Source organism: Lampetra planeri, chromosome 20 (genome assembly GCF_965212315.1).
Source record: "Lampetra planeri chromosome 20, kcLamPlan1.2.h2, whole genome shotgun sequence".
In the NCBI taxonomy this organism is placed as follows: Eukaryota; Metazoa; Chordata; class Hyperoartia; order Petromyzontiformes; family Petromyzontidae; genus Lampetra; species Lampetra planeri.
In genome coordinates, this window is record NC_136126.1 from 7,422,885 (window position 1) to 7,449,312 (window position 26,428).

At 46.8% G+C, this 26,428-nt stretch overlaps 2 protein-coding genes across 4 annotated transcripts; one reads left to right on the forward strand and one right to left on the reverse strand.

Moving 5' to 3' along the window:
• Nucleotides 1–1,214: 1,214 nt before the first annotated feature.
• LOC144724375 (mitochondrial nicotinamide adenine dinucleotide transporter SLC25A51-like) lies at nucleotides 1,215–11,564 on the forward strand. 2 transcript variants are annotated; one of them, XM_078603454.1, is made up of 4 exons: nucleotides 1,215–1,247; nucleotides 7,298–7,555; nucleotides 8,571–8,897; nucleotides 10,341–11,564. In XM_078603454.1, the coding sequence occupies exons 2-4, from the start codon at nucleotides 7,301–7,303 to the stop codon at nucleotides 10,644–10,646; spliced, it is 888 nt and encodes a 295-aa protein (XP_078459580.1). In that variant the 5' UTR covers nucleotides 1,215–1,247; nucleotides 7,298–7,300; the 3' UTR covers nucleotides 10,647–11,564. The 2 variants fall into 2 exon arrangements, with proteins under 2 accessions (XP_078459580.1, XP_078459579.1); XM_078603453.1 differs by lacking the exon at nucleotides 1,215–1,247 and adding an exon at nucleotides 3,193–4,808.
• Nucleotides 11,565–13,374: 1,810 nt separating this feature from the next.
• Nucleotides 13,375–26,198, reverse strand: LOC144724374 (set1/Ash2 histone methyltransferase complex subunit ASH2-like). Of its 2 annotated transcripts, none has more exons than XM_078603452.1 (16): nucleotides 26,114–26,198; nucleotides 21,665–21,734; nucleotides 21,401–21,531; nucleotides 20,703–20,791; nucleotides 20,245–20,339; nucleotides 19,802–19,897; nucleotides 18,900–18,995; nucleotides 18,667–18,742; nucleotides 17,820–17,910; nucleotides 16,812–17,029; nucleotides 16,059–16,226; nucleotides 15,243–15,436; nucleotides 14,736–14,828; nucleotides 14,545–14,643; nucleotides 14,386–14,445; nucleotides 13,375–14,285 (listed from the first exon to the last, which is right to left on the reverse strand). In XM_078603452.1, the coding sequence occupies exons 1-16, from the start codon at nucleotides 26,164–26,166 to the stop codon at nucleotides 14,178–14,180; spliced, it is 1,737 nt and encodes a 578-aa protein (XP_078459578.1). In that variant the 5' UTR covers nucleotides 26,167–26,198; the 3' UTR covers nucleotides 13,375–14,177. The 2 variants fall into 2 exon arrangements, with proteins under 2 accessions (XP_078459578.1, XP_078459577.1); XM_078603451.1 differs by having other exon boundaries at nucleotides 18,640–18,742.
• Nucleotides 26,199–26,428: the final 230 nt, after the last annotated feature.

Genomic DNA, 26,428 nt, shown 5'->3' on the forward strand with positions numbered 1-26,428 from the left:
ACTACTTCAGTGACAAGTCACATACAGTCGTCCATGGACCAGGGCAGAACTAGATACCACTTACAACTCTAATCGTACCGATGTATTTACAGAGCTAATAAGAGTGAATTGTTTGACTACTCTAGCCATTTCACATGGTTATCGCAGCATTCACTCTTTTTTGGCCGGATAATGAGATTGGAACCACGGACACCCTTGTGTAGCATTTAACAGACTGTTGGGACAAGCGCTGTTAGCGAGTAGCACCTATGAAGGTCAGCATGGCACACGAGGGGGTGGGTGGTCAACACCACGGCTAGCCGCCTTTGTCTCCCTAGTGGCGATGTCTATTTATACATCACACTGGTGTCGGCCCTGAGCGGGTTTCGGAAAACGAGATCTGGTCTGGGGCTCGTGAACTGATAAATACATATTCTAAAATGGAAACAATATTACATTTGAATTGATCCTATTTGCAAACCAAAAAATGGGCGCTGCCCATGCACAGCGCTGGTCCTGGATGAGGGTGAGATGTTAATTACCTCGCCTGGTATACAGGAGGTCGTGGGTTCGATCCTGACCCTGACGCCTGCTGCTATATATTTGTAGTTTGCGTGTCTCTCTCTCTCATCATCATCATCACGGTGGCTAGGAGATGTTAATTACCTCGCCTGGTATACAGGAGGTCGTGGGTTCGATCCAGACCCTAACGCCTGCTGCTGCTGCTGTAGATTTGGAGTTGACGTGTCTCTCTCTCTCCGTGGTCGCGTAGATTTTCTTCGGGGCCCTCAGGTTTTCCCTCCACATTTAGAAACATGCGTTTGGAGTATTTGGATGCTACAAATGTCAACATGATAAGCCACTTCATTGGACTATCATATATAATTCTAGATTTGAAGCTTTCGTGACTGCAATGATTCATACTCTTAGGTTTTTTCGGTAAAGTCACGTAGGTAAAAAAATAAAAATTAAAATAATATAAATAAAATAATAAATCACGACGTTTCGGAGGCAACACAAGTCTCCGTCATCAGGTGTGACCGTCACAGCTAAATTCACTATCACATATAGCTCAGCAGCCCTTACTTGGAATTTTTAAAAGTTTAGTTTTTAAAGAGGGGAGCAGCACGACCTTCCGTACCAGAGCTACCCCGACAGAGCTAATTGCATCTGATTGGTTTATCGTTCATTTCCTCCCACCCACACGCTGACTGTACAGCTCCTTGACTTCCCAACGAAGGGCAGTGAAATAACAACAGCCATCAGTGGTGAGTGTTGCAGGAGCATCATCATCTCTGTGTGTGGAGATTAAGCCACTCCCTGTGTGTCTCTCCCGAGTGCCCTGTCACTCCGTGACGTTGTCCAGTGATAGTCACTCATCTCTCACTCACAGTCAACCCACACACACCACGTGCATCCACCATCACTCATCACTCACAGTCCACACACACCACGTGCATCCACCATCACTCATCACTCACAGTCTACACACACCACGTGCATCCACCATCACTCATCACTCACAGTCCACACACACCACGTGCATCCACCATCACTCATCACTCACAGTCTACACACACCACGTGCATCCACCATCACTCATCACTCACAGTCCACACACACCACGTACATCCACCATCACTCATCACTCACAGTCCACACACACCACGTGCATCCACCATCACTCACTGACCCTCACCACCATCACCCACTGACCATCACCACCATCACCCACTGACCATCACCACCATCACCCACTGACCATCACCACCATCACCCACTGACCATCACTACCATCACCCACTGACCATCACCACCATCACTCACTGACCATCACCACCATCACCCACTGACCCTCACCACCATCACTCACTGACCCCCACTACCATCACCCACTGACCATCACCACCGTCACCCACTGACCATCACCACCATCACCCACTGACCATCACCACCATCACCCACTGACCACCACCACCATCACTCACTGACCATCACCACCATCACCCACTGACCATCACCACCATCACCCACTGACCACCACCACCATCACTCACTGACCATCACCACCATCACTCACTGACCCCCACCACCATCACTCACTGACCCCCACCACCATCACTCACTGACCATCACCACCATCACTCACTGACCATCACCACCATCACTCACTGACCATCATCACCATCACCCACTGACCATCACCACCATCACTCACTGACCATCACCACCATCACCCACTAACCATCACCACCATCACCCACTGACCATCACTACCATCACCCACTGACCATCACCACCATCACCCACTGACCCTCACCACCATCACCCACTGACCATCACCACCATCACTCACTGACCCCCACCACCATCACTCACTGACCATCACCACCATCACCCACTGACCATCACCACCATCACTCACTGACCATCACCACCATCACTCACTGACCATCACCACCATCACCCACTGACCATCACCACCATCACTCACTGACCATCACCACCATCAACCACTGACCATCATCACCATCACCCACTGACCATCACCACCATCACTCACTGACCATCACCACCATCACCCACTGACCATCACCACCATCACCTACTGACCATCACCACCATCACCCACTGACCATCACCACCATCAACCATTGACCATCATCACCATCACTCACTGACCATCACCTCCATCACCCACTGACCATCACCACCATCACTCACTGACCATCACCACCATCACCCACTGACCATCACCACCATCACCCACTGACCATCACCACCATCACCCACTGAGACCATCACCACCATCACCCACTTACCATCACCACCATCACCCACTGACCATCACCATCATCACCCACTGACCCTCACCACCATCACCCACTGACCATCATCACCATCACTCACTGACCATCACCACCATCACTCACTGACCCCCACCACCATCACTCACTGACCCCCACCACCATCACTCACTGACCATCACCACCATCACCCACTGACCATCACCACCATCACTCACTGACCATCACCACCATCACTCACTGACCATCACCACCATCACCCACTGACCATCACCACCATCACTCACTGACCATCACCACCATCAACCACTGACCATCATCACCATCACCCACTGACCATCACCACCATCACTCACTGACCATCACCACCATCACCCACTGACCATCACCACCATCACCCACTGACCATCACTACCATCACCCACTGACCATCACCACCATCACCCACTGACCCTCACCACCATCACCCACTGACCATCACCACCATCACTCACTGACCCCCACCACCATCACTCACTGACCATCACCACCATCACCCACTGACCATCACCAGCATCACTCACTGACCATCACCACCATCACTCACTGACCATCACCACCATCACCCACTGACCATCACCACCATCACTCACTGACCATCACCACCATCAACCACTGACCATCATCACCATCACCCACTGACCATCACCACCATCACTCACTGACCATCACCACCATCACCCACTGACCATCACCACCATCACCCACTGACCATCACCACCATCACCCACTGACCATCACCACCATTAACCACTGACCATCATCACCATCACTCACTGACCATCACCTCCATCACCCACTGACCATCACCACCATCACTCACTGACCATCACCACCATCACCCACTGACCATCACCACCATCACCCACTGACCATCACCACCATCACCCACTGAGACCATCACCACCATCACCCACTTACCATCACCACCATCACCCACTGACCATCACCATCATCACCCACTGACCCTCACCACCATCACCCACTGACCATCATCACCATCACCCACTGACCATCACCACCATCACCCACTGACCATCAGCACCATCACCCACTGACCATCACCACCATCACCCACTGACCATCACCATCATCACCCACTGACCATCACCACCATCACCCACTGAGACCATCACCACCATCACCCACTTACCATCACCACCATCACCCACTGACCATCACCATCATCACCCACTGACCCTCACCACCATCACCCACTGACCATCATCACCATCACCCACTGACCATCACCACCATCACCCACTGACCATCAGCACCATCACCCACTGACCATCACCACCATCACCCACTGACCCTCACCACCATCACTCACTGACCATCACCACCATCACGCACTGACCCTCACCACCATCACCCACTGACCATCACCACCATCACTCACTGACCATCACGACCATCACTCATCACCACCATCACTCACCACCATCACCACCATCACTCACCACCATCACCACCATCACTCACCACCATCACCACCATCACCCACTGACCATCACCACCATCACCCACTAACCATCACCACCATCACCCACTGACCATCACCACCATCACCCACTAACCATCACCACCATCACCCACTGACCATCACCACCATCACCCACTGACCCTCACCACCATCACTCACTGACCATCACCACCATCACCCACTGACCCTCACCACCATCACCCACTGACCATCACCACCATCACTCACTGACCATCACCACCATCACTCACTAACCATCACCACCATCACCCACTGACCATCACCACCATCACCCACTAACCATCACCACCATCACCCACTGACCATCACCACCATCACCCACTAACCATCACCACCATCACCCACTGACCATAGCCATTGCCACCACTTGGCAGCGGCTGCCTGCCTACACCACCACCACCACCACCGGGACGTTCATCCACACAAAGACAAAGGCAGAGGACAACTAACGTTCGTATTTTTTACACCGACGTATTGTAAGTCGTTACAAATCTCGTCTCACTTTCACGTACGCGCGTGTGTGTGTGTGTACGAACTGTAGCGATGTGTGTGTGTTATGCACTATATACTGTAATCGCCGGTGCCGTGCAAGCCGTGTGTATGGAATGCGTGGCTATTTGTGTGACAGAGCTACATTAATGGTAGCGATGTTAACACAGCACGCACAATGAGCACGTAGTGTATATGTCATTTTTCTCTCTTGCGTGCGAGCACTATAATGTATAATTATAGCATGGTTGGATACGTACGGTGCGAACGAAATTCAGCAATACATCTAATATGGGTGTCCCGTGCATCAGTTGTTTAGGAAAAGTTGTGTGTGTGTGTATCCAGCAAATGTGTTATGTAACTGTATGAATGTACACGAGTACATGCAGACATACGCGCATAGGACATATACATCTCTATTCCGTAATGCATGTTCATATGTACACACGTGTGTGTGTATCCACACTTGCACGGCACCGGCGGAAATATTGTGTATATGTATCCAGTAAAGTACATGTAACTACACGTGTGTACACGCATGTATCGGCACATGTGTGTGCATGCACATGCGTGAACATGTGATACGTATGTTTGTCTATCCAGTGCAAATGCGATGATCTCGTTTACAGTCAACACAATACAAATCGATACTCCCATTCGGCGGTGTCATTTACACTGTAGCAATGTATTGGGCAAAGCGATGTGCTATGAGATACGGGCCATTTCCTGAAACGTCCATTTCATATTTATCAGATATCACTGGTCAACAACAAAAAAAAATTCTGGCCTGGACTTTTGCAGCTGTTTTAGACTAATTTCAGGGTGCTGATTCCAAATCTGATCTGATCCCAGATTTGCTCTATCACATCATTTTTATGCTACCGGCATACCCCATTTTCATTGATTTTACCCGAAATTAAGTATGTCACTTATAATTGCAAGTTGTTGCGAGTCATTGACTGCTTTAGTGTTAAAATATGGTGCTGTATTTTTAGGATAGTGTGTTTATCATATAATTTTATATAGATATCCACATTTATTTTATATTTTTCTTCTGCAGTTTTTATTGAAAATGCAATATTTAATATCTCAAAAACCTGATGTGATAGACAAAAACTGATGCCAGATTTGGAATCAGCACCCCAAAATTACCTTAAAACCATTGGAATAGCTTATGCCAGAAAAAGTGTGTTGACCAGTGTATTTTTTCTCTTTAAAAGGGCCCACAAATGTTATTGATTGACAACTGTGAGGTAGTGGTGGGGGTTGGTTAATTGTACTTTATGCATAATTTATGTATCAGTGTGTGTGCGCGCATCTGTGGCCCATGCAATGTCCACGTGTCTGTTAATTCACACTGGGTGTGTTTGTGTCTGCCCTGTGTGTGTGTGTTGGAGGCAGTACGAATGAACACAGTACACATCGTTTTAGCGTGTTGACCATCTCCCCGCACATCCGATTAGCACGATTGGCTACGTACGGTGTGAAAGAAGTTCACAGCTGTGAACTCACACGGTTTACCCCGTATTCTCGTACAGAGAAATTGAGTTTTCAGGTCCATACGGCGCACAGCCGTTTTAATACGGGCACAAACAACAGTTTTTGTCTATTTGTTTGTGTTTCTCTCCTTGTGGTGGGACTTTATAGGATGAACGTTGAGATTTAGAAGGGCACGGGGTGACCAATAAAGTTTGAATTGGTCTGTAATAAGGTCGGGCACTGATAAGGGGTTGACAGAAATGTAAGTTCAACATACATACATACATCATACTGGTAGGAACCTCCTGGTTACACCAGCCCACAGGGGATTAATGTGTCCGTCCGTCGTGCATTGAGGGGCTGGGTGGGGAGGGTGGGGAGGGTGGGGTTGGGTGGGGGAGGGGCTGGTCACCCCGTGGTGCCCTTATAAAACTCAACGTTTAACCTACTCACGGCGGCTTGTGCCCGCCCTCACAGTCGGGCATAATTGCGGAATACACCACGCCGCCGTTGACCCCAATGTTGACTCCATGGCTACGGCCTTGCTTCCTGCTACCCATTGCCGTGGTGGTGACACAGCAGCGAAGGTACCACCAAAACACGTGTTTCTAAAAAAAACAATCTCAACGTGCTCTTGGTTCTTTCGGTAAAGTCACGTGGAAGGGAAATAATAAAATAATAAAAATAAAAACTAATAAAATAATTCTCACGACGTTTCGGCCACAACGCAAGCAGCCGTCCTCAGGTGAAGAACAGGTCTGTCGGAAAGACAGCGTCTGAATGGGCACCACCAAGCTTGGCAGCGTATATTTAAGCTGGGTTGGAGGGGGGAAGGGGCGCCTTGACAAAGCAATTTGCATATCAAGATGAATTTAGCATATTTATGGGAAATGCAGATATGGGATTAGTCACTACTTGTGGAATGCGTAGGAGGTGGGTGGGGGGGGTTCAAAGTCATATAATGCCCGTGCATCAAAAATCTCAACGTGCTCTGTAGGTGATGGAGGACTCCGTAACACCGGCAAACGCCAAGACAAAGTTGTGGGCCAGCCTACCACTCCGCTCCTATCAGAGCGGCGCTCTGGCCGGCTCGGCCAGCGTTCTCGTCAGCACGGCCCTGACCTTCCCCATCTTCAAGGCGAGCACTCGGCAACAGATGGCCCTGAGTCTCTCGGCACGGCCAGTGTTCGCGCAGCTGCTACGCGAAGGATTGAAGTCATTGCTGCTGCGTGGACTCTTGGCTCCCAGTTTGCAGGTAAGAAAGAGGTGGATCTTCTTGGTTCTTTCGGTAAAGTCACGTAGAATGGAAATAATAAAATAATAAAATTTAACGTAATAAAATAATTCTCACGACGTTTATGTTTTATTTTATTATTTTATTACTTCCCTTCTACGTGACTTTACCGAAAGAACCAAGAAGATGAATCCCTGCAGTCACGAAAGCTTTAAATCGAAAAGAGGTGGATGTGGTGGTACCACTGCCAACACCAGCAGCAGCAGCATCATCACTTGAGAGAAGATATCATGATCAGTTGAAGGAAGTTGCTCTCTTAAAACAAAAACAACTCAGCAGCTGTGTTTCTCGGGCTGTTCTCAGAGGTGTCCGGCATAAAATGTAACCACCGTTGATGAGAGTAGAATATTTAAAGGGTTTTAAAACACACTGCAGTAATAATCCCTGTGGTATCGATGCCATACGTTTTTATACATCTTGAGTCTTGTTTACAAACCTATGCCAGATAAACTGGGAAACAGCCTCGGTATGTATCTATGAGATATATGTTTTTGGCTTGTCTTCCTTACACATAAGTCATTGATTGGTCATAAATTGATGTAATCAAAAGTATCGTGAACAAACACTATAGTTTTCAGAAGCCATGCATTATGGTTGTACATTATAATCAAAAGTGTTCAGTCTTAATTATAATCACTTACCTTTCAGTCCATCCTTTGATATTTCCAAATGTCGGAAAACCAAAATCAGCATTATTTTTAAAATAATAATGTCGACCTTAAGACAAATGTACCCTCATCTCAATAACCTCATCTTGTTGTTTCCGATAGCTACAGCTGCATATCAATTTCCACCAGGTTGGACATCCAATAGCATGTACACTTTTAGATGAATTTTCATTATAGCCATCACAACCTTAACCGTCATAAACTAAGTAACATTGCATTCTGTATTTACAAAAAGGCGTAGAATACCATGCAATGCTCCAATGCACCAATTGGGCCCGCGTGTCTTCCGTGTGTCCCCCACCAAATAGCGTGTGCTCTGCCGCTCGATAATGTACGGCAACTACGAGTTCGTCCTGGGCAAGCTGGCCCACATGGGGCCCATGCTGACCGACAGGAGCCGGTTGGCCTGCTCCCTGGCCGCCCTGCTCTCCGGATCGCTGGAAGCCGTGCTCACACCCCTCGAGAGGGTGCAGACTCTGCTGGTCAATCCGCAGACCCGAGGGCAGCACGCCTTCCGGCACTCCTTCTCCGCCCTATCGCACCTCGGCACGCTGGGCTTGCGCGAGCTGTACGTCGGACTCACTCCCGTACTGCTCCGAAACGGGCCCAGCTTCGTCCTCTACCTGTATATCAAGGTGGGTGTGTGTGTGAGTGCCCACTCAGTGGGAGCTTCGTGACCCCCAATGCGTTGTCCATACATTGTGTGGCAACTTGATACGCAGCTCTGCTGTGTTTAAACTAGTGGTGGGCAAATTTCGATTTAAGGCTTTCGTGACTGCAGGGATTCATCTTCTTGGTGCTTTCGGTAAAGTCACGTAGAAGGGAAATAATTAAATAATAATAAAACATAATAAAATACTTCTCACGACGTTTCGGCCACAACGCAAGCAGCCGTCCTCAGGTGAAGAACAGGTCTGTCGGAAAGATAATTATTTTATTATGTTTTATTTTTATTATTTTATTATTTCCCTTCTACGTGACTTTACCGAAAGAACCAAGAAGATAGTGGTGGGCAACCTGCGGGCTGCAAGTGGTCAGTGGAACGAACCCCTCGTGGTGGCTTGGGTATCATTGTCAAGGGTGATACGTGGGGTCATTATTAGTGCACAAGCATGAAATCAAGCTCAGCGAAGGAGGGCCGCTCATGGTGGCCCACTAACTAGTCGAGGTTATCCATCATTTAGACCCTCTTTTTTTAACTACATTATTGTATCTTGATTTAAAGCTTTCGTGACTGCAGGGATTCATATCCTTGGTTCTTTCGGTAAAGTCACGTAGAAGGGAAATAATAAAATAATATTAATAAAATAATATGACTATTATTTAAAGTCACGTAGAAGGGAAATAATAAAATATTATGAATAAAATTAATTAATTAATATCATTAATAGTATTTTATTATTTCCCTTCTACGTGACTTTACCGAAAGAACCAAGAATATACATTATTGTAGTTTATGGTGATTATAATAATGTGCTAGCATTTAATCAACTCTACCAAATATCTAGTATTTGACTAGCAATTCTTATGAAGTTCCAATCTATCCCATCCCTACTTGTACAACAACTTAAACGCACTTTCTTATATTTGACCAAACCTTCAAGGATATTTCCTGCCATTGTCACTGGTGCAGCCCATTTGATTTACCTTTTTAGCTACATATTCTGGTGACATGTACTTACTTTACCTGTGCTTTTATTTTGCGTTATTGTCATCTATTGTAGGATCCTGTCATGCTGTAATTGCTAGCACACTGGATGTCTAATACAGAAGTCAATGGGGCAGGTTTCTTAAATCCCCTCGCCTGACCACCCGGCACTTTAATTGTGTACGCCAGTTGGGTCGTGTCAACTGTAGGTGCTGCCACCTCTTGTACAACATCTGGCTACTGTGGAAGAGTAGGCCACGTGTCCACTAGAGTCGCTGCTAGTGGACGCCCTTCCACAAGCACTGGATGCGAGCAAGCAATTGCATGTCCGCACCTTTACCTTTCATTGGGCATGGCGACCACCCACCGAAACCACCAACAGAGCCGACGCTAACAAACTGTGGCTTTGTGCGGTTTTCCACACAAACAGGACAGCGTCACGCTGCTCGTGCCCGCCTCCGTTCGAGGCCGCAGCACTTTCCTGGAGGGTGCGTTCATGGGCGGCTTCTCGTCCCTGCTCACGGGCCTCGCCTTCTACCCGCTCAACACCGTCAAGGTGCAAATGCAGGCCCGCATCGAGAAGCCTCATCTGGGATTCCTGGCGACTGCTCGCGACGTGGTGTGGAGGCAGGGGACCAGTCGGCTGTACCGTGGCGTGACCGCGCATTGCCTGGGCTCCATCATATCGTGGGCAGTGTTTGAGGGGTCCTACCGGGTCATCATGGAAATGATGTAGAGCACGACACCACAAGCCTATTGCAATGTGATTTATGACTCAGAGGTTTGTATAAAACGATATCTCAGGCAAATGTTGTTGGGTTTCTTACTCTGCCAGGATTTTACAAAATAGCAATGACATAAATGAACACGTTAACTTCAGTAAATTAATTGATTGCTCACATGTTCTATTACACTGTGCTAAGGCTGATTTTGGCGTTTACATTTTTTATTCACTGCCAAGGTTCGGAAAAGACAATAACGTAATGGTCATGGAATAAAGTGAGACGGTGCTCCATGTAAAATATTTTATTGAAATTTTTTTTTTACTGAAACAAGGAGCTAATTCAAGTTTTTTCCAAGTTTTTTTTTAAATTCAGGTGGAATAAAAAAGGGGTGCCTGGTTTGTATTGGAAACAAACTCGAGCGCCTCTTGTACATTATGCGCTGACGATACCAATTTTGTATTTTAAGAGCATGTCGTATGACGTTTTTAGAAGGAAATAAATGAAGCGCCCAGTCGAGTTTGTTTCAACAGGGATTTCCAATATTTCACGAACTTCATCAAAATCCACGATTTCCATGATCACCAAACCAAAATCATAGCCTTGCACAGAGTACCCAAAATGGTGAAATGTACTTTACAAGTTTACAGGCTGCAGACTATTACAGCCCATTTTCAGCAATCTTGCCAATGAAACGCAAGCCTACAAATGTACAAATGCCATCATTACCAGTCTGAATAACCCTAATGAGGAGGGAACTGAGCCACATATTCTTGGTTCTTTCGGTAAAGTCACGTAGATAGAAAATCAAGTTTTAAATCAAAATTTAACTGAGCCACAGTGAGCTAAGTAGGAAATTAACTTTAAAAAGTTACCTTTTTGATTAGCATGCAAATTACAAGGATTGCGTGGTTAATAAAAAGTGAATTGACTGTTATAATACAACGGTGGTTTAAGTCATTCCCGGACTTTGTAGGTGGACAATGGATGGCGATGACAAAATGTTGCGGCGGCCGTGTAGGGGGGGAGGGGGGATCTTTTAAGAATGGTCACCAGGTGGCAGAGGTACCTCGAGTGCATGCACCGTGAGAGACAATACGGCCATTAGCCCAGCAGTAGAACAACGAATAGAGATCAAGTTTATTGTGTGTGAAGGCATCAAGCCAGCCGAGATTCACGAGTGACTTTGTGCACACGTTAAAGATGCAATACTCGGATGATCAGCAGTGTTTGATGTGCTGGGTAACTTTGCGCTTTCCGAGCTAATTGTTTTGATGTCTGTAAGTGATTGTAAAGCCTGATTCTTGCCGAAAGCCATATCGCCTTTTGTGCAATTGCAGCAGAAACATAAACCGAGCAATGGCAGTGTTTAAATTGAAACCATGCCCACCTGCACTTTAATAATGTGCTTGCCAGAATGGCTTTCAAAACAGCTGAATGTTTCCCAACAACCATGACCGGGTGCACATCTGCTCCTAGTTTCTGTTTGCCCATTTCATAGCAGGACACAAAAATAGCAGTTGGCTACGTACGATGCGAAAGAAGTTCAGCATACATTCCTGGAATGCATGGTTACATGATGGACTTAGATTCACCATCTCACTTTCGAATCGAAGTATTCCAGTCTGGAATTTAAACACGCAACTGCTCGTGTATATCGACGCCCAAGTGTTGGTCAGCCTCTCAGCTCTGGGCCTCTCAGCTAGTCCTTGATTTTGGCTGTTCCAGTGGTGGATACGGCAATGGTCTCGAAAATGCTATGAGGCCATCCAACACACGAGTTCAAGCACATTCATGATGCAGCGAAGCAAACTGCCTATATGGGAGTCTATACTGATGCCCTTATGGGTTGGTTTATTGGATCTATAGTGGAAGCAGTGACCCCCCCCCCCCCCCAAGTTGAACGGCTGGTTACACAGCAGTTCCTTTTAAGACATCTCAGGGGCCGAGAAGTTCGTTGTCGACACAGACCAGCAAGCCACTGGGGTCTCTTGATCGCGGCTTCGGTGGTTTGCTGAAGCACAAGGCCCACCTCCCGAATGCCTTGTGCAGTAACACAACCACTTGTAGGGCAGCCACCTGAGCCGTGCCAGTCACCTTTACGAGGCACTACGGACTATAAAGTCCCACCATCTGCCAACGCAGTTTTCGAGAGGGCATTGCAATCCTCGGTATCCCAGTGAGCCCACCACTGTCTCCAATGCACTGCTTGGGTGGGGATACCTTTAAAATGTATACTGTGGATGTTGCCAGACTGTACCTCTATGAAGTATTTATATAAAAAAAAAATTGCAGGCCTTGGCACTCCTCCCCATCTCAGCAGCATGAAAACATCAAGATTCCACTGCACATTCCCATGGCAGCCAAGGCTACGAGATAGACCCTTTAAAAACCTGTGCACGGGACATATGGTAGGGAATGGCGATATTTTACCTAAAATATCTCGCGTGCATTCATCCTGGTTCTATGCACATGAAGCAAGGAAGGCAGCACCACTCTTTTATAGGTAAGATGTGGAGGTGGGGCAGCCTTGAAGGGAATTTATTCTCTGTACAGCCTGTTGGCATCCAGAAGAAATACCTGAAGGTGATGAATGCTGTGGGTGCTGCTAAGGCTTATAAAATCAGTCTTTACGCGAGTAGTACATTCTTCAGTTTGAATGCTTTGAACAAATGTAGAAGACAATACAAAATCTGAACACACATGCAGAGTCAAGACACCACGTAAACACAAAGACCATGGTGAGTTTTTAAAATTATAATGAGAAACATTTTTCAAAATAGAGGCTACACAATTGTATGCAAGTGCCAGGTACACTGTACGTTAAAAGCATTTGTTGGATAAGTGGAATTAATTTAAAAGCTCTGAAATAGTTGCTGTTTAATTCATATATATTCAGTTGCAAAAAGGGTGTTCCATTTTAACAACAAAGATGTATATATAAACATGGGAGATTTAAAACTCCACACGTTACAAAAAGGTGCTAAAAATGCAGCACATCACAAAAATATTTAATATTGTGACCGTAAAATGGCTGCTGATAGATTTCTTAGTTTTCTATTCTATAAAAAATATATTAAACATATTATACAAATTTGCATTCAAGTTGGTGTCAGTTTTTAAGTGCTAGATTGCAAAAAAAACTCTTACATCTTTTCTTGGTTTATAGCCTGTTTGAAGGAAATTACTGCAACTAAAAAAATGCCCTCTCTTAGAAAAGGCTAAACAGTCATTACCAACAACGCATCTAATTCTCATCATTAACAATGCAAAACTTGACCACCATCTCTTTTTACGGATTCTCAACAAGTGCTGTCATGTCACATTGCGCAAGTCAAAAAATTGTCTTTCATCAAAACGACTAGGTTGTACACGTTACAGCCACATGGAAATAAAAGTGTACACACACACACAATCGCACAAAAGACTAATGTCCACCGCTCTATGCGCAGCATATGCATGTGCGGAACCAACGGGCATGCCCAGAGAGTGCAAGTCAAAGAGGCAGGTACAGGTGTAGGTGGATGTTCTCAGCGAGCGGTGGCTCACAGATCCCACGGTGGACTCTGCCTACCCTCCACGTCCGTCTCCACATGGTAGAGCAGGTCAGAGAGCGTGTGTTCCACAACGGCATACCACCCCATGTCGCTCATCTGAAATAAACAAAGTGTGCGCCAGGTTTATTACGGACATATACTGAAGACGAGTCGAACTAACGTGTGGAAAATTTGATTTAAAAAAAAAATAACTCACGGGTTGATAGGTCACGTCCTTAGGAGGATGCTTAAAGTTTGGTCCAAAGTTGACAGACACCTGCAACAGATGAAATGGTAGAGTGGTGGTGGTTAAACACGGTGGTCAAACATAAACACCCTTGAATCGATGACGCGATGGTTTTTTTTGCAAACGCACCGAGCAGCTTTTGTAAAGGGAGACAGCTGGGAAGTATACTCCTTCATAGACGTCCTCGAATGCAGTGCCCTGCCCGACTCCATTCTTGTAAAACACCACCTGCAGCGCACATACAGCCAGGCCAAGAAAGTGATGATGCATGGCTTCTGACTAGCATATTAAAAAAAAACGAATAAGAAACATGGGTCCACCTTGCTGTCATGCGCTGGCTTGAGGCTTTTCTCTGCCTTGTCCACAAAGTCCTTTTCTTCAAAGTACAGGTAGCTCTTGAACTTGATTAGTGCCTGTTGGCAAGACCATAATTATCAGTTCATAAAAATTTGAACAGAATTGTTTTTACGTGCCACTTCATGTTTTTTTATTCTACATTAAAACCATTAATATAACACATGTATATACCATAGGAAAGCACTGTATATATGCTGTCAGGGCCACTTAGATCACAGGGAGAGCTCGTGTTTTGGCGTAACTATAAAAATAGGCATGAGCATATGAATTATGCTCATGTCCGCAAAGCGGAGTGTAAACACTGGATATATCCACCAACGGAGTCTCATGAAGCAATGTTTGTGATCCAGTCATTTCAGTTTAAATTCTCCTTGGGTTTTGAGTGACGGGTTGAAGTTACATGCGCCTGGTTATCAGACAACCGAGTGGCCGCCGTGCTCTCCCGGCGTTCGCCATTCCCGTGAGCGTACCTTGTCCTTGTACGTGTCGGGCAGGCAGGTGGCCGTGTGCGTATGCTCGGGTAGCGAGATGAAGAAACCGAGCGTGTCGCCCTGCGCGTAGCCGTCGGCATAGTGTCGCCCGCGCGACTGGTGGAAACGCGTGCCCTTCTTGCTGCGCCACGAGTAGCTGAACTTGTCATAGCCGAGCGGAGCCTGCAGGTTCCCTGTCAGCAATGGGTAGTTTAGCCTTGGTTGGTGGGAGGCTCGCTTTAGCTGTTGTTACAATACGTATCAGCAAATTCATCTTTTTTTGTCATACAAATTCTATTTCTGACAAAATGGAATCCAGATGGTCATGTATAGTGTGGACACACAGAAGCAAAATCAAGTGTCAAAGTGTAGCCTTGACATTATGAACGAATGACAAGGTAGCACAGCTGATGAACAACAGTGGTGCATATAATGCATAGGTGTTCACACACACACACACTCCTACACTTAGACATGCAAACACAAAGCGGCACGTTCACATGCAAAGAAATCCCCTCAAGCATACCGACGCTCATTTACAAAGATACATCGTGTCGAGCAGTCAAGCGAGGGAGAAAGTGAGCGGCTCACTTCAGTTCCTGAAGCTGCTGCCAACACTTAAAGAGTGAAACACTGGGCATCAAGCGGAACGAGCATTATTTATTGCCTCTATCCAGCAGTGGATTAACCAAGGTCTGTAACTATACTATTATTACAATACCTGGGGGATTGTTCCACGTGGCTGTCATGGTAGCGCTCCTCAGCAGACGTCTGTAAGTGAACGAGTGCTGTGAGGGTTGGTGCAAAGCATCTTACCGAGGCTTTGTGACCAGCCAATGCGCGCAGCGCTTCCTGTGGGCATCTCGTCCACCGTGGCCTCGAAGTACCAGGCCCCGCGGCGCGCACCGTGCGAGGCGCGCACCATCGAGTAGCCCTTGTCGCCCGTCACCGTCAGCCGGTCATCGGAGATTTTTAGCTGGGGCGCTAACAATCCAAAAACACGGAAACATATATCAACGGGGTTTGTAAACGCAGATGCACTTATATCATGTAATAATAATATTACATATAGGCTAATGGGAAGAACTAAACTGTAGAAGGGACACACAAAAATAAGAAACGCAAGTGAAAGTTAAGACAACAGACCAAGACAGTCGATTCTTCTTCTTGGTTCATTCGGTAAAGTCACGTAGAAGGGAAGTAATAAAATAATAAAAATAAAACATAATAAAATAATTCTCACGTTTCGGCCACAACGCAAACAGCCGTCCTCAGGTGAGGTCCTCAGGTGAGGACGGCTGCTCACCTGAGGACGGCTGCTTGCGTTGTGGCCAAAACGTCGTGAGAATTATTTTATTATGTTTTATTTTTATTATTTTATTACTTCCCTTCTACGTGACTTTACCGAAAGAACCAAGAAGATGATTCCCTGCAGTCACGAAAGCTTTAAATCGAAATTTAAGACAGTCGATTCTTGAGTCAAATCGCGACCCCAATTCATGACAATCCGTGGGTTGGCCGTGGGAGAGGGTGGTGATAATGTGTGCGTGCCCGGTGTGCACGTCTCACCGCGGTCGTGCAGTGCGAGCAGCACGCGCTCGTAGAGGCACGAGCGGTACAGGTCCCCGGGGATCGGCTTCCCGGCCCACGAGTCCAGCTCGACCCGCTCGGGGTCAGGCGCGTGGGGGTCGGGCTCCGCCAGCACGTAGCGGTAGCCGTCCTTGTTGAAGGGATGCTCCAGCGGGTAGCCGTGGGGGGGCAGGCGTTGTGACTGGAACAGCGGGTCACTACGCAAGACAATACGCCGCATTGATAAAAATATTGCAAACTGCCAGGCAGCCGGCGATCCAGCTGGCAGCGGTGGCCCCCACAGCTCCTTCTGCTCCCGTCTGCCTATTCTCCCTTCCGCTTCTATAAGATTTCCATGCTGAAAACGACATTTGTTCAGCTTCCAGAAAAAGCATGCAGCCAAGCCGACTGCTTCCACGCTGTTCCAGAAGACTCATGTTACGGAAGCGGCTTACTATTCCAGAAGTCACGTAATTACGTTGTTTTCAATTGTGTGTTTATGTTTTTCACAAACTGGTATATTTTGCAAAACCTGATTACGTGCCGTCAACTGACACCCAAGTTAAGTGTTCATCATCTGCCCTTCATATATAACAGATGGTGGGTTATTGCAGTATACATAGATGAAATGAAATGGTATCACCCATATCCGCGTTGACCTGAGGCAACAGCAGAAAGTGAGACTAGTGATTGTGATCTCTGATAGTGAGTCAAGGTGGTTTAATGATCAAGTAAGCTTGGGTGGCTCTCACCCCTCGTGAACAACCATGAAACATTTGTGTATATTCTACATTCCTATGATGGAGCGAATCAACCTAGAGTACAACCAACAACTTTTGACATTCCACAAAATTTTATTGACCCCGAAGGAACGAGGGACTAAGCTGAACCACAATAGAATCGTGCAATCATCCGCAACACACACAATATTTTCTCATCTCTCCTTTCCCGGTTTATGATGATCTCATCGAGTCAAATGAATGGTTTCGTGCGACAGCTGCAACTCACTGCCGGGTGCGCTTTGCCGTCGGTGGGGTGACGCCTTCTTGCCTCCGCTTTGCGCCGCGTCCTTTACCGCTGCCACTGATCCCGAAGCCACCTGGTACACAACAGCCTCAAGTCAAGTTCACCTATTTCTTTATATTCGTAGCTAACCTGTTGTACGTGTGGGTGGTGAAAAAAAGGATGGCCATTTTACACGTACAACTCTGGTGTACATATTCGTGGACGAGTTGTAAATTTGACACGTAGGAGGGAAGTAATAAAATAATAAAAATAAATCATAATAAAATAAAATAATTCTCACGACGTTTCGGCTACAACGCAAGCAGCCGTCTTCAGGTGAAACGTCGTGAGAATTATTTTATTTTATTATGATTTATTTTTATTATTTTATTACTTCCCTTCTACGTGACTTTACCGAAAGAACCAAGAAGATGAATCCCTGCAGTCACGAAAGCTTTAAATCGAAATTTGACACGTAGGCTTTCGTGACCAATATTATTCATAACAAATGCTTTCTGGGTTAGATGGCGGAAGTATAAATGTGTCGGTAACCCGCCACTACCCGACAAAGCCAATCGGTAAGGTTAGTTACGTAAACAAAACGTGCCAATTAGTTACATCATTGCCCGATGATGTTGGATTTAATTACCAGCGAAACGGCGTACTCAAATTATAAATGTCGATTTACTCTCCAAAACGTCGGTGGGCTGAAGTAGTAACTAATTTGTACGTGTTGTTTACATGACAAACATTACTAATTGGCTGTGTCGGGTGGTGGCGAGCTAACGACACACTTATACTCATGCGATCTAACCCAAAATACCTTTATTAGGAGTTGTAAATTCTTTACCATTCGAACTGGCTGCAGCGGCCGGTGTCCCAGGCTGCTTCTGACCTTCATACGACGGGCCTATGTTGGTCAGGTCCTAAAGAAAAGAAAAAAGAAACATGTTTTTTTTTATTAATGAACATTGGTAATTGATGTTGCTGTGTGCTGCAGAAACAATTTGTCAATGAGACTATGTTTTCATACAATACATTCATCAGTGTCAGTTGTTGTTGTTGTTGTTGTGTATTAGGCACCTGATCTAAGAGGCCAAACTTTGGGTATTCGTCTTGAGAGTCCTTGCTTCCTGGATCTGGGTTTTCTTTCACGAGGAATACATCACGCTCCTTCGTCTACACAAACGCACACGTGAAAAACACAACAACGTAATCATATTTAGAGGCCAACACGAGGTGAGGTCCTCTACCTACGAAAACCACTCCCGAGTGTTGAAATCTCCCATGGAGACAAGGTCTGCCAAAACTTTTGTTCGGCACAGCTGGGTTCACCAGCGAGTTGGTAGTGGCGTCACAGGAGTTAATGGGCTTTGCAAAGATAAAAACTATGGCACAACGCAGCTCAAGAAGTTGAGAACTTTTACTTTCAATGAAATGCAACGGCACTTTTTTTTTTCTTTCTAGATTTGAAGTTTTCGTGACTGCAAGGATTCATACTCTTTGGTTTTTTCGGTAAAGTCACATATGTAAAAAATAAATTACATAAAATAAAATAGAATGAAAACAACAAAAATAAACTTCTTTTGTATCGAAACATCTAGGTTGACTGACTTTCAGCTCTCCTACACGAATGCAAAGATTTGTTAATGACAAAAAATGCTTTAAAATTAGTCGAGTGTATCGATATGACTCAATAGCTAGAGTGGCAAGGACCGATAGTTACTGTTTTCAAATGCATGGGATTCTGTCGTAGTAACACTATTGTGCCTAAGGGTCAATTTTTCTCGATGATGATGCTTTAAACCCGTGTTAGAGAGCTTGGGATGCACAGCCTAGATACGTATAACAAGAAATGTTTAATTTTCTTGGGTCAAGTCTTCTTTTAGGTTTTGCACCACGGGTGCAGCCGATTCATGGGTGTCAGCACCAGCTGTGAAAACTTTCACACACCATCTTCCCACCGCCTGTGGCAGCAGCCTTACCATAGTCTTGACAATGTTGTTCTGCCATGTGAGCTTGTTTGGTCGTTGCCGTGTTGTCATGCATTCCCAGTGTCTGTCGATGAATGGGATGATGTCCTGGTGGGTCGTGGGAATCGGAAACACATAAAGCATTATTCTTGGTTCTTTCGGTAAAGTCACGTAGAAGATAAATAATAAAATAAAACAAATATAAAACTATTAGTTTTTAATATATTTGTATTATTTTATTATTTCCCTTCTACGTGACTTTACCGAAAGAACCAAGAATATAAATCCCTGCAGTCACGAAAGCTTTAAATCAAAACATAAAGCATTGTTGCACATAGCTGTGGAACACACGACATGGAATACATTCATAATTTCAACAATGGCTCAATGAACGTTAACTCAGCGAAAAACACCTACAGCATAGATGGCACAGAAGGCAAGAGTCAAGAACATACCTTGTCTTTGGAGAACATTGTTTTGGGATGATCGTCCTGCATGCGTGATGTCCATGTGAGGTTTGCCAGTGCAGTCAGACACATCTCTTTGAGAGCTGTACAAGTACAAGGTACAATATAACCACTTTAAACCCAAACTTAGGTGCGGCATAAACATGCAGTAGACTTTACAATCATTAAAGAAGGAAAGCATCATCTGCAAAAAGATATAGAGTGAGCCTTAAAGTTTTATTTTCTGAATTTAATTTAAGTCTACAAGCCAGTGCTTTAGATGTATGACATTAAATAGTTATTTACTACATTCCAAGTCACAGCAATGTCGAGCCACCCAAAACAAGCGAATTTCCAAAACAGAAATCCAATTAAAAGCATGAAGCACGTTAATATTAACTTAAGACTCCAAATAATTTCCAAAAACACCCTGAAGCGCTTGCACAATGCGCAGCTAAATAACTTACTTGCAGGTTTTCGTAAGAAGTAGGTGTTGCCACTATGATGGCAAATGTTGCAATGAAAGACATAGTTGGTGATAAATGGAACACACGTGCTGTTGGAAGAGAAATAAGGTCACCGATTAAAAAGGAAAGGACTAAAATATAACAAGCATGTCTCATCCATGGCATTGATGAACCTTGGTCAAGAAATGTACAAAGATGTACAACACATCTATTCAAGACATTTTCAAACAAAAACATTCCTGCGGAGGGAGCTGGTAGGAACGTTGGGTTGCTCGGTCAATGGCCAGGGTCAACGGCGGCGTGGTGTATTCCACAAATATGCCCGACTGTGAGGGCGGGCACAAGCCCCTCCCCACCCAGCCCCACCCTAATCTCCCCACCCAGCCCCTCCCCACCCTCCCCTCCCCACCCAGCCCCTCCCTCCCCACCCAGCCCCTCCCTGCACGACGGACGGACACAATAATCCCCTGTGGGCTGGTGTAACCAGGAGGTTCCTACCAGTAAAACAATTGGCAACAAGAATTTGTTCTACCGTGCATTCGGTATTATTTTCCAGTAGCATTTGTTTAAGACACAGGAAAAAGTCAAAACCAATCCAGAGATTTCCTACTTAAGTAAACGCTGCTAGAAGACATCCTGCCGTAAAACATTTGACATCATTTTGACACAATGCAACTGACGGCGGGTTGCGTGCTTACCTGGTGTCAATGCTGAAGCTCTCGGCCGTGAACCACTTCATACAGATGCCGCACTGCAGTTCTACATGGCCCTGCCGCCTCTCCTCTTCAACCTCCACTGCAGAAAGTGTTGCCTCCACCACACTCACCTCCTGCATGTGCGCAGATACAACTAATTGCATGCATATCTCAACCCAAATATGCATGCACATCGCACCCATATTGCATGCACTTATTTTTTGTGAATTTTGGCAAAAATGCAGTAAGGAAAAGTAATGGCAATACCTCTGTGTCTGGTTGGGATGTCACAGTCTCCTCTTCAATCATTGCTTCTGGCTGATTGTCTGACTTTGCACTGCAGTCAAGGGACACAAGAAAGGTAGAGAATGTGAATACATACACACATTATTTCCCCAGCAAAGTCCTGATGCTTCTCAACGCTCGTAAACTAGAGAGAAGGCAATACATAAGTGCGTACACATGAAAACAGATAGTAAACATAGCACTTTTTACACAGGTACCGTACATTCTCTTTGGTTCTTTCGGTAAAGTCACGCAGGTAGAAAGAATTTATAATAAATCGCGACGTTTCGATCGCAACACAAGCAATCGTCATCAGGTAGAAAGATACAGCCGTAGAACTGCTGAACAAGAAAGGGCTGCTGCAACAAGAGGTTATATATAGGTTTGAGGTGGGTGTCACCCAAGGGTAAGTGGGCGTGGTCAGAGATGAAAAGGAGTCCCGTCGCCGTACGCACGCACAACAGCTGCGCCGAAGAAGGATTAGCATGTTAATGCAAACGAGCACCGTTACCGCACGCACGTACAACAGCTGCGTTAATGGGAGAGACATACCGTTACGTCGAGGCAAAAGGGTGCTGCGGTGGCTTTGTTAGTGAAGATAGCATGTCTGTGTCAGAGGACCGGCATAGCGCCACCTCATGGGCAACACAAGCTGCGGCGTTGGCTGCTGCATAGTGAGAGGCCAGCGTATCAACGCCAGAGAACCAAGCCAAGGGGTGGTACCGACGTGACTTTACCGAAGAACCAAAGAGTATGGATTCCTGCAGTCACGAAAGCTTCAAATCAAGGTAGTGCTGTACATTGTGTGCAAATAAGGTAAAAACAACACCCTTTAATCAGTGTACACGTGTAGTAACAGCAGTACACTTCACATAAGGGGCCGTCCATAAATGACGTCACGCGATTTGGACGATTTTTGACATGCCCCCCCCTCGTCACACGGCGTCACAAAACGTCAGACCCCCCCCCTTAAATGACGTCACAAAAAGTCAGACCCCCCCCCCCCCCCAAAAAAAAAAACACATGCTTCAAATCGCTTTAAACTATTGTCATTGTAGTGCGTATTTAATGTGGCGCTGCACTCTGATGTTGTAGGAGAAAACATTTATTAAAAAGTATATTTCTCAAAAAGTATATTTCTCAACCCCCCCCCTCGTCACACATCGTCACAAATGTCTGACCCCCCCCCTAGGTGCGTGACATCATTTATGGACGGCCCCTAATGTACATAAAGTGTATATTCAACTTTAAACGTACACAGCATCCGCTCCCTCATAGAAAGAGAATTAGTCGGAGGCGTGGACCCACAGACAAGTGGGATGTCATCCAGGCGGTAAGCCAGCGCGAACAAAAAGGAGTACCCAGAGAAAACCCACGCATGCGAGGAGGCAACGCTCGATCCCATTCAGATCTAATGGTTGGGAGATTAATCCACAGTTTTCTGTACCGCATCCTCCTGGCAAGCCAAGCGGTGGTAGCTCAACACCCACGCGGCGTTTGATAAGATTTGTACGACACATCAACCCTCGCCTCCGCAGTCCTGGAATAAAGGCATGCAACACACCCCGCACAGCTGACATACTTCATAATTGTATATGATATGAAGAGACTCCCCCCCCCCCGCAACCACTGAGGTGTGAATAGACTACTAGGCAAGTACTGTTAGCGAGAACCTATTAAGGCCAGAAAGACCCACAAGGCGGCAAAGTGAGGCAAACACCACACCTGGCCTGTCTCTCCAGTGCAGTTTTCACAATGAACCAAATAATCAATTTCAGTCGACTTTGGGAGATATTCAAGAAATTACTTACATCAGGAGCGGGAGTCGAACTCCACCACCACATTACATAATACACACATAATTCATATACCCATCATACACCCACACACACGAGTGATGCTTTGTTAATCGACTAATGGATGAGGGGCCTCTCCACGCCATGCGGGTCGTGGCGATTATTTGACCATACTTCACCACGCCGGTCAACGGAGGTTTGTGAAGGCGGGGAGTATGGAGTATATGCAATGTAAACTGTATGCACGTTAACATTCAAGACTGCACACACTGTAAGAATGTTAACCCCGCAAACGCGTCAACCCTCGATATCAAGAAGCACCAACTCAAACACTCGCGCAATCAAGGCACTAATTGATGCTAAACAATAAAACACCAATACAATATCCTGTAATTCTCGGAATTTACGAGCACGTTTCCCCACACCCCCTTGTATTGTAACATCATGGGGGGGGGAGTGCATCTTATAATCCAGTGTGTGCGCCCGTGTGTGGCGTGTGAGATGATCGGCCTCTGTGGAGGAGGCTCGTGAAGGACGCTGCTTCTGGGCAGGTTGGAGGCAGTCGCATTCCAGCAACAACGGAGAGCGGAGGAGTAACGCTCACAACAACGAGCGGAGCGTTGGACGGATAAGATGCAGCAAGTTGGTACCGAAAGGGGGTACACAGCAAGAGTGCATCTACCGGTCATCTCAGTCAGCCAACCCATGGCACCTCCTGGGTCTATCTCGTGACCTCCTCCTGCACCTAGCCTGGCACAGCAGTACAACCCATGGCACCTACCGGGTCTGTCTCGTGACCTCCTCCTGCACCTAGCCTGGCACAGCAGTACAACCCATGGCATCTGCTGGGTCTATCTCGTGACCTCCTCCTGCACCTAGCCTGGCACAGCAGTACAACCCATGGCATCTGCTGGGTCTGTCTCGTGACCTCCTCCTGCACCTAGCCTGGCACAGCAGTACAACCCATGGCACCTGCTTGGTCTGTCTCGTGACCTCCTCCTGCACCTAGCCTGGCACAGCAGTACAACCCATGGCACCTGCAGGGTCTGTCCCGAGACCTCCTCCTGCACCTAGCCTGGCACAGCAGTACAACCCATGGCACCTGCAAGGTCTGTCTCGTGACCTCCTCCTGCACCTAGCCTGGCACAGCAGTACAACCCATGGCACCTGCAGGGTCTGTCCCGTGACCTCCTCCTGCACCTAGCCTGGCACAGCAGTACAACCCATGGCACCTGCTGGGTCTGTCTCGTGACCTCCTCCTGCACCTAGCCTGGCACAGCAGTACAACCCATGGCACCTGCAGGGTCTGTCCCGAGACCTCCTCCTGCACCTAGCCTGGCACAGCAGTACAACCCATGGCACCTGCAGGGTCTGTCCCGTGACCTCCTCCTGCACCTAGCCTGGCACAGCAGTACAACCCATGACATCTGCTGAGTCTGTCTCGTGACCTCCTCCTGCACCTAGCCTGGCACAGCAGTACAACCCATGGCACCTGCAGGGTCTGTCCAGAGACCTCCTCCTGTACCTAGCCTGGCACAGCAGTACAAACCCATGGCACCTGCAGGGTCTGTCCCGAGACCTCCTGCCAGCAGCGAGCCTTTGACACTTCACGTGGCAGCCTCAAAGTGCACCTAGCCTGGCACAGGCGCGCAATGGTGACGCCACCGTCACTCGGGTTTTTGGTATTGGACGATCAGCGTTGTGCAGTTTAACACGGAGGCTTTCGCGACCAATATAATCCATAACACAGGTGTTGTTTGGGTTATATCGCGTAAATATAAAGTGTCGTTAAACCCGCCACCACCCAATCAGTAAGGTTGGTCACGTATGCCAGTGTGTTACTTAGTACAGCACGCCGCTGTGTTGGAGATAAAATCCACATTTCAAAATCCCGAGTACGACGCTCCACGAGTAACTACAACCACCATCATTACACATCTGGCTGTCCGCCTGATGATGATGGTTGTAATTACTGGCGAAACGTCGTACCGGTGTGCTGTACTAGTATACTCCACTATACACTACACTATACACTACTATACACAATACACTACACTACTATACACTACACTATACACTACTATACACAATACACTATACTATATACTACTATACACAATACACTACACTACTATACACATTATACACTACACACTACTATACACTACTATACACTATACACTACTATACACAATACACTACACTACTATACACTACACTAGACACTACACTACACCGGTGTGCTGTACTAGTAACGAATTGCCACGTTCTGTTTACGTGACAACCCTTACTAATTGGCTGTGTCGGGTGGTGGCGGGTTTCACGACATTTATATATCTACGCGTTCTAACCCCGTCCCCCCAAAAAAACACCTCTATCTTGAACGTTGTACAACTCGGTCCGACAAAGCTCGGTGCCGCGTCTTTTGTTGTTTTATAATCCGCAAATAATTTGTTTTTAATTAAAATCGCCAACACTTTCACCCGCCACTGTACGTACAGTACAGGTCGGAAGGCCGGCGCCGCGGAAGCTGTCAACAGCGCAACGCGGGCGGCAGGAAACCAAAAGAGGTCCTTGCGTGATGGAGGATGAGGAGGTGTAGGTGAATAAATAACACATCGCTGAGCCATCTCACCTCTTGTCGGTGCCGGGAGAAGCGAGCGAGCGGGGTCGATCGCCCGACGCCATCTTCCGTCTCTGTCCCCTCCCCCTCCGACCCCTCCCCCCTCAGACCCATCCCCCCTCAGACCCCTCCCCAAATATCGCGAGACCTCGCATCCTTCGCTTCGTCAAGTCTCGCGAGATTTCTCCCCCACCCCCCACTCACCCCCACTCAACCCCCCACTCAACCCCCACTCACCTCCCACTCAACCCCCACTCACCCCCCACTCAACCCCCCACTCAACCCCCCACTCAACCCCTCACTCAACCCCCACTCACCTCCCACTCA

Coding starts and splice junctions, on each gene's coding strand:
- LOC144724375 (XM_078603454.1), top strand. CDS start 7,301: ATGGAGGACTCCGTAACACCGGCAAACGCCAAGACAAAGTTGTGGGCC. Junction 7,556..8,570: donor TCTTGGCTCCCAGTTTGCAG/GTAAGAAAGAGG, acceptor CCCACCAAATAG/CGTGTGCTCTGCCGCTCGAT. Junction 8,898..10,340: donor TCCTCTACCTGTATATCAAG/GTGGGTGTGTGT, acceptor CCACACAAACAG/GACAGCGTCACGCTGCTCGT.
- LOC144724374 (XM_078603451.1), bottom strand. CDS start 26,166: ATGGCGTCGGGCGATCGACCCCGCTCGCTCGCTTCTCCCGGCACCGAC. Junction 19,898..20,244: donor CAATGTTCTCCAAAGACAAG/GTATGTTCTTGA, acceptor ACGACCCACCAG/GACATCATCCCATTCATCGA. Junction 17,911..18,639: donor ATTTACAACTCCTAATAAAG/GTATTTTGGGTT, acceptor GTTGTGTACCAG/GTGGCTTCGGGATCAGTGGC.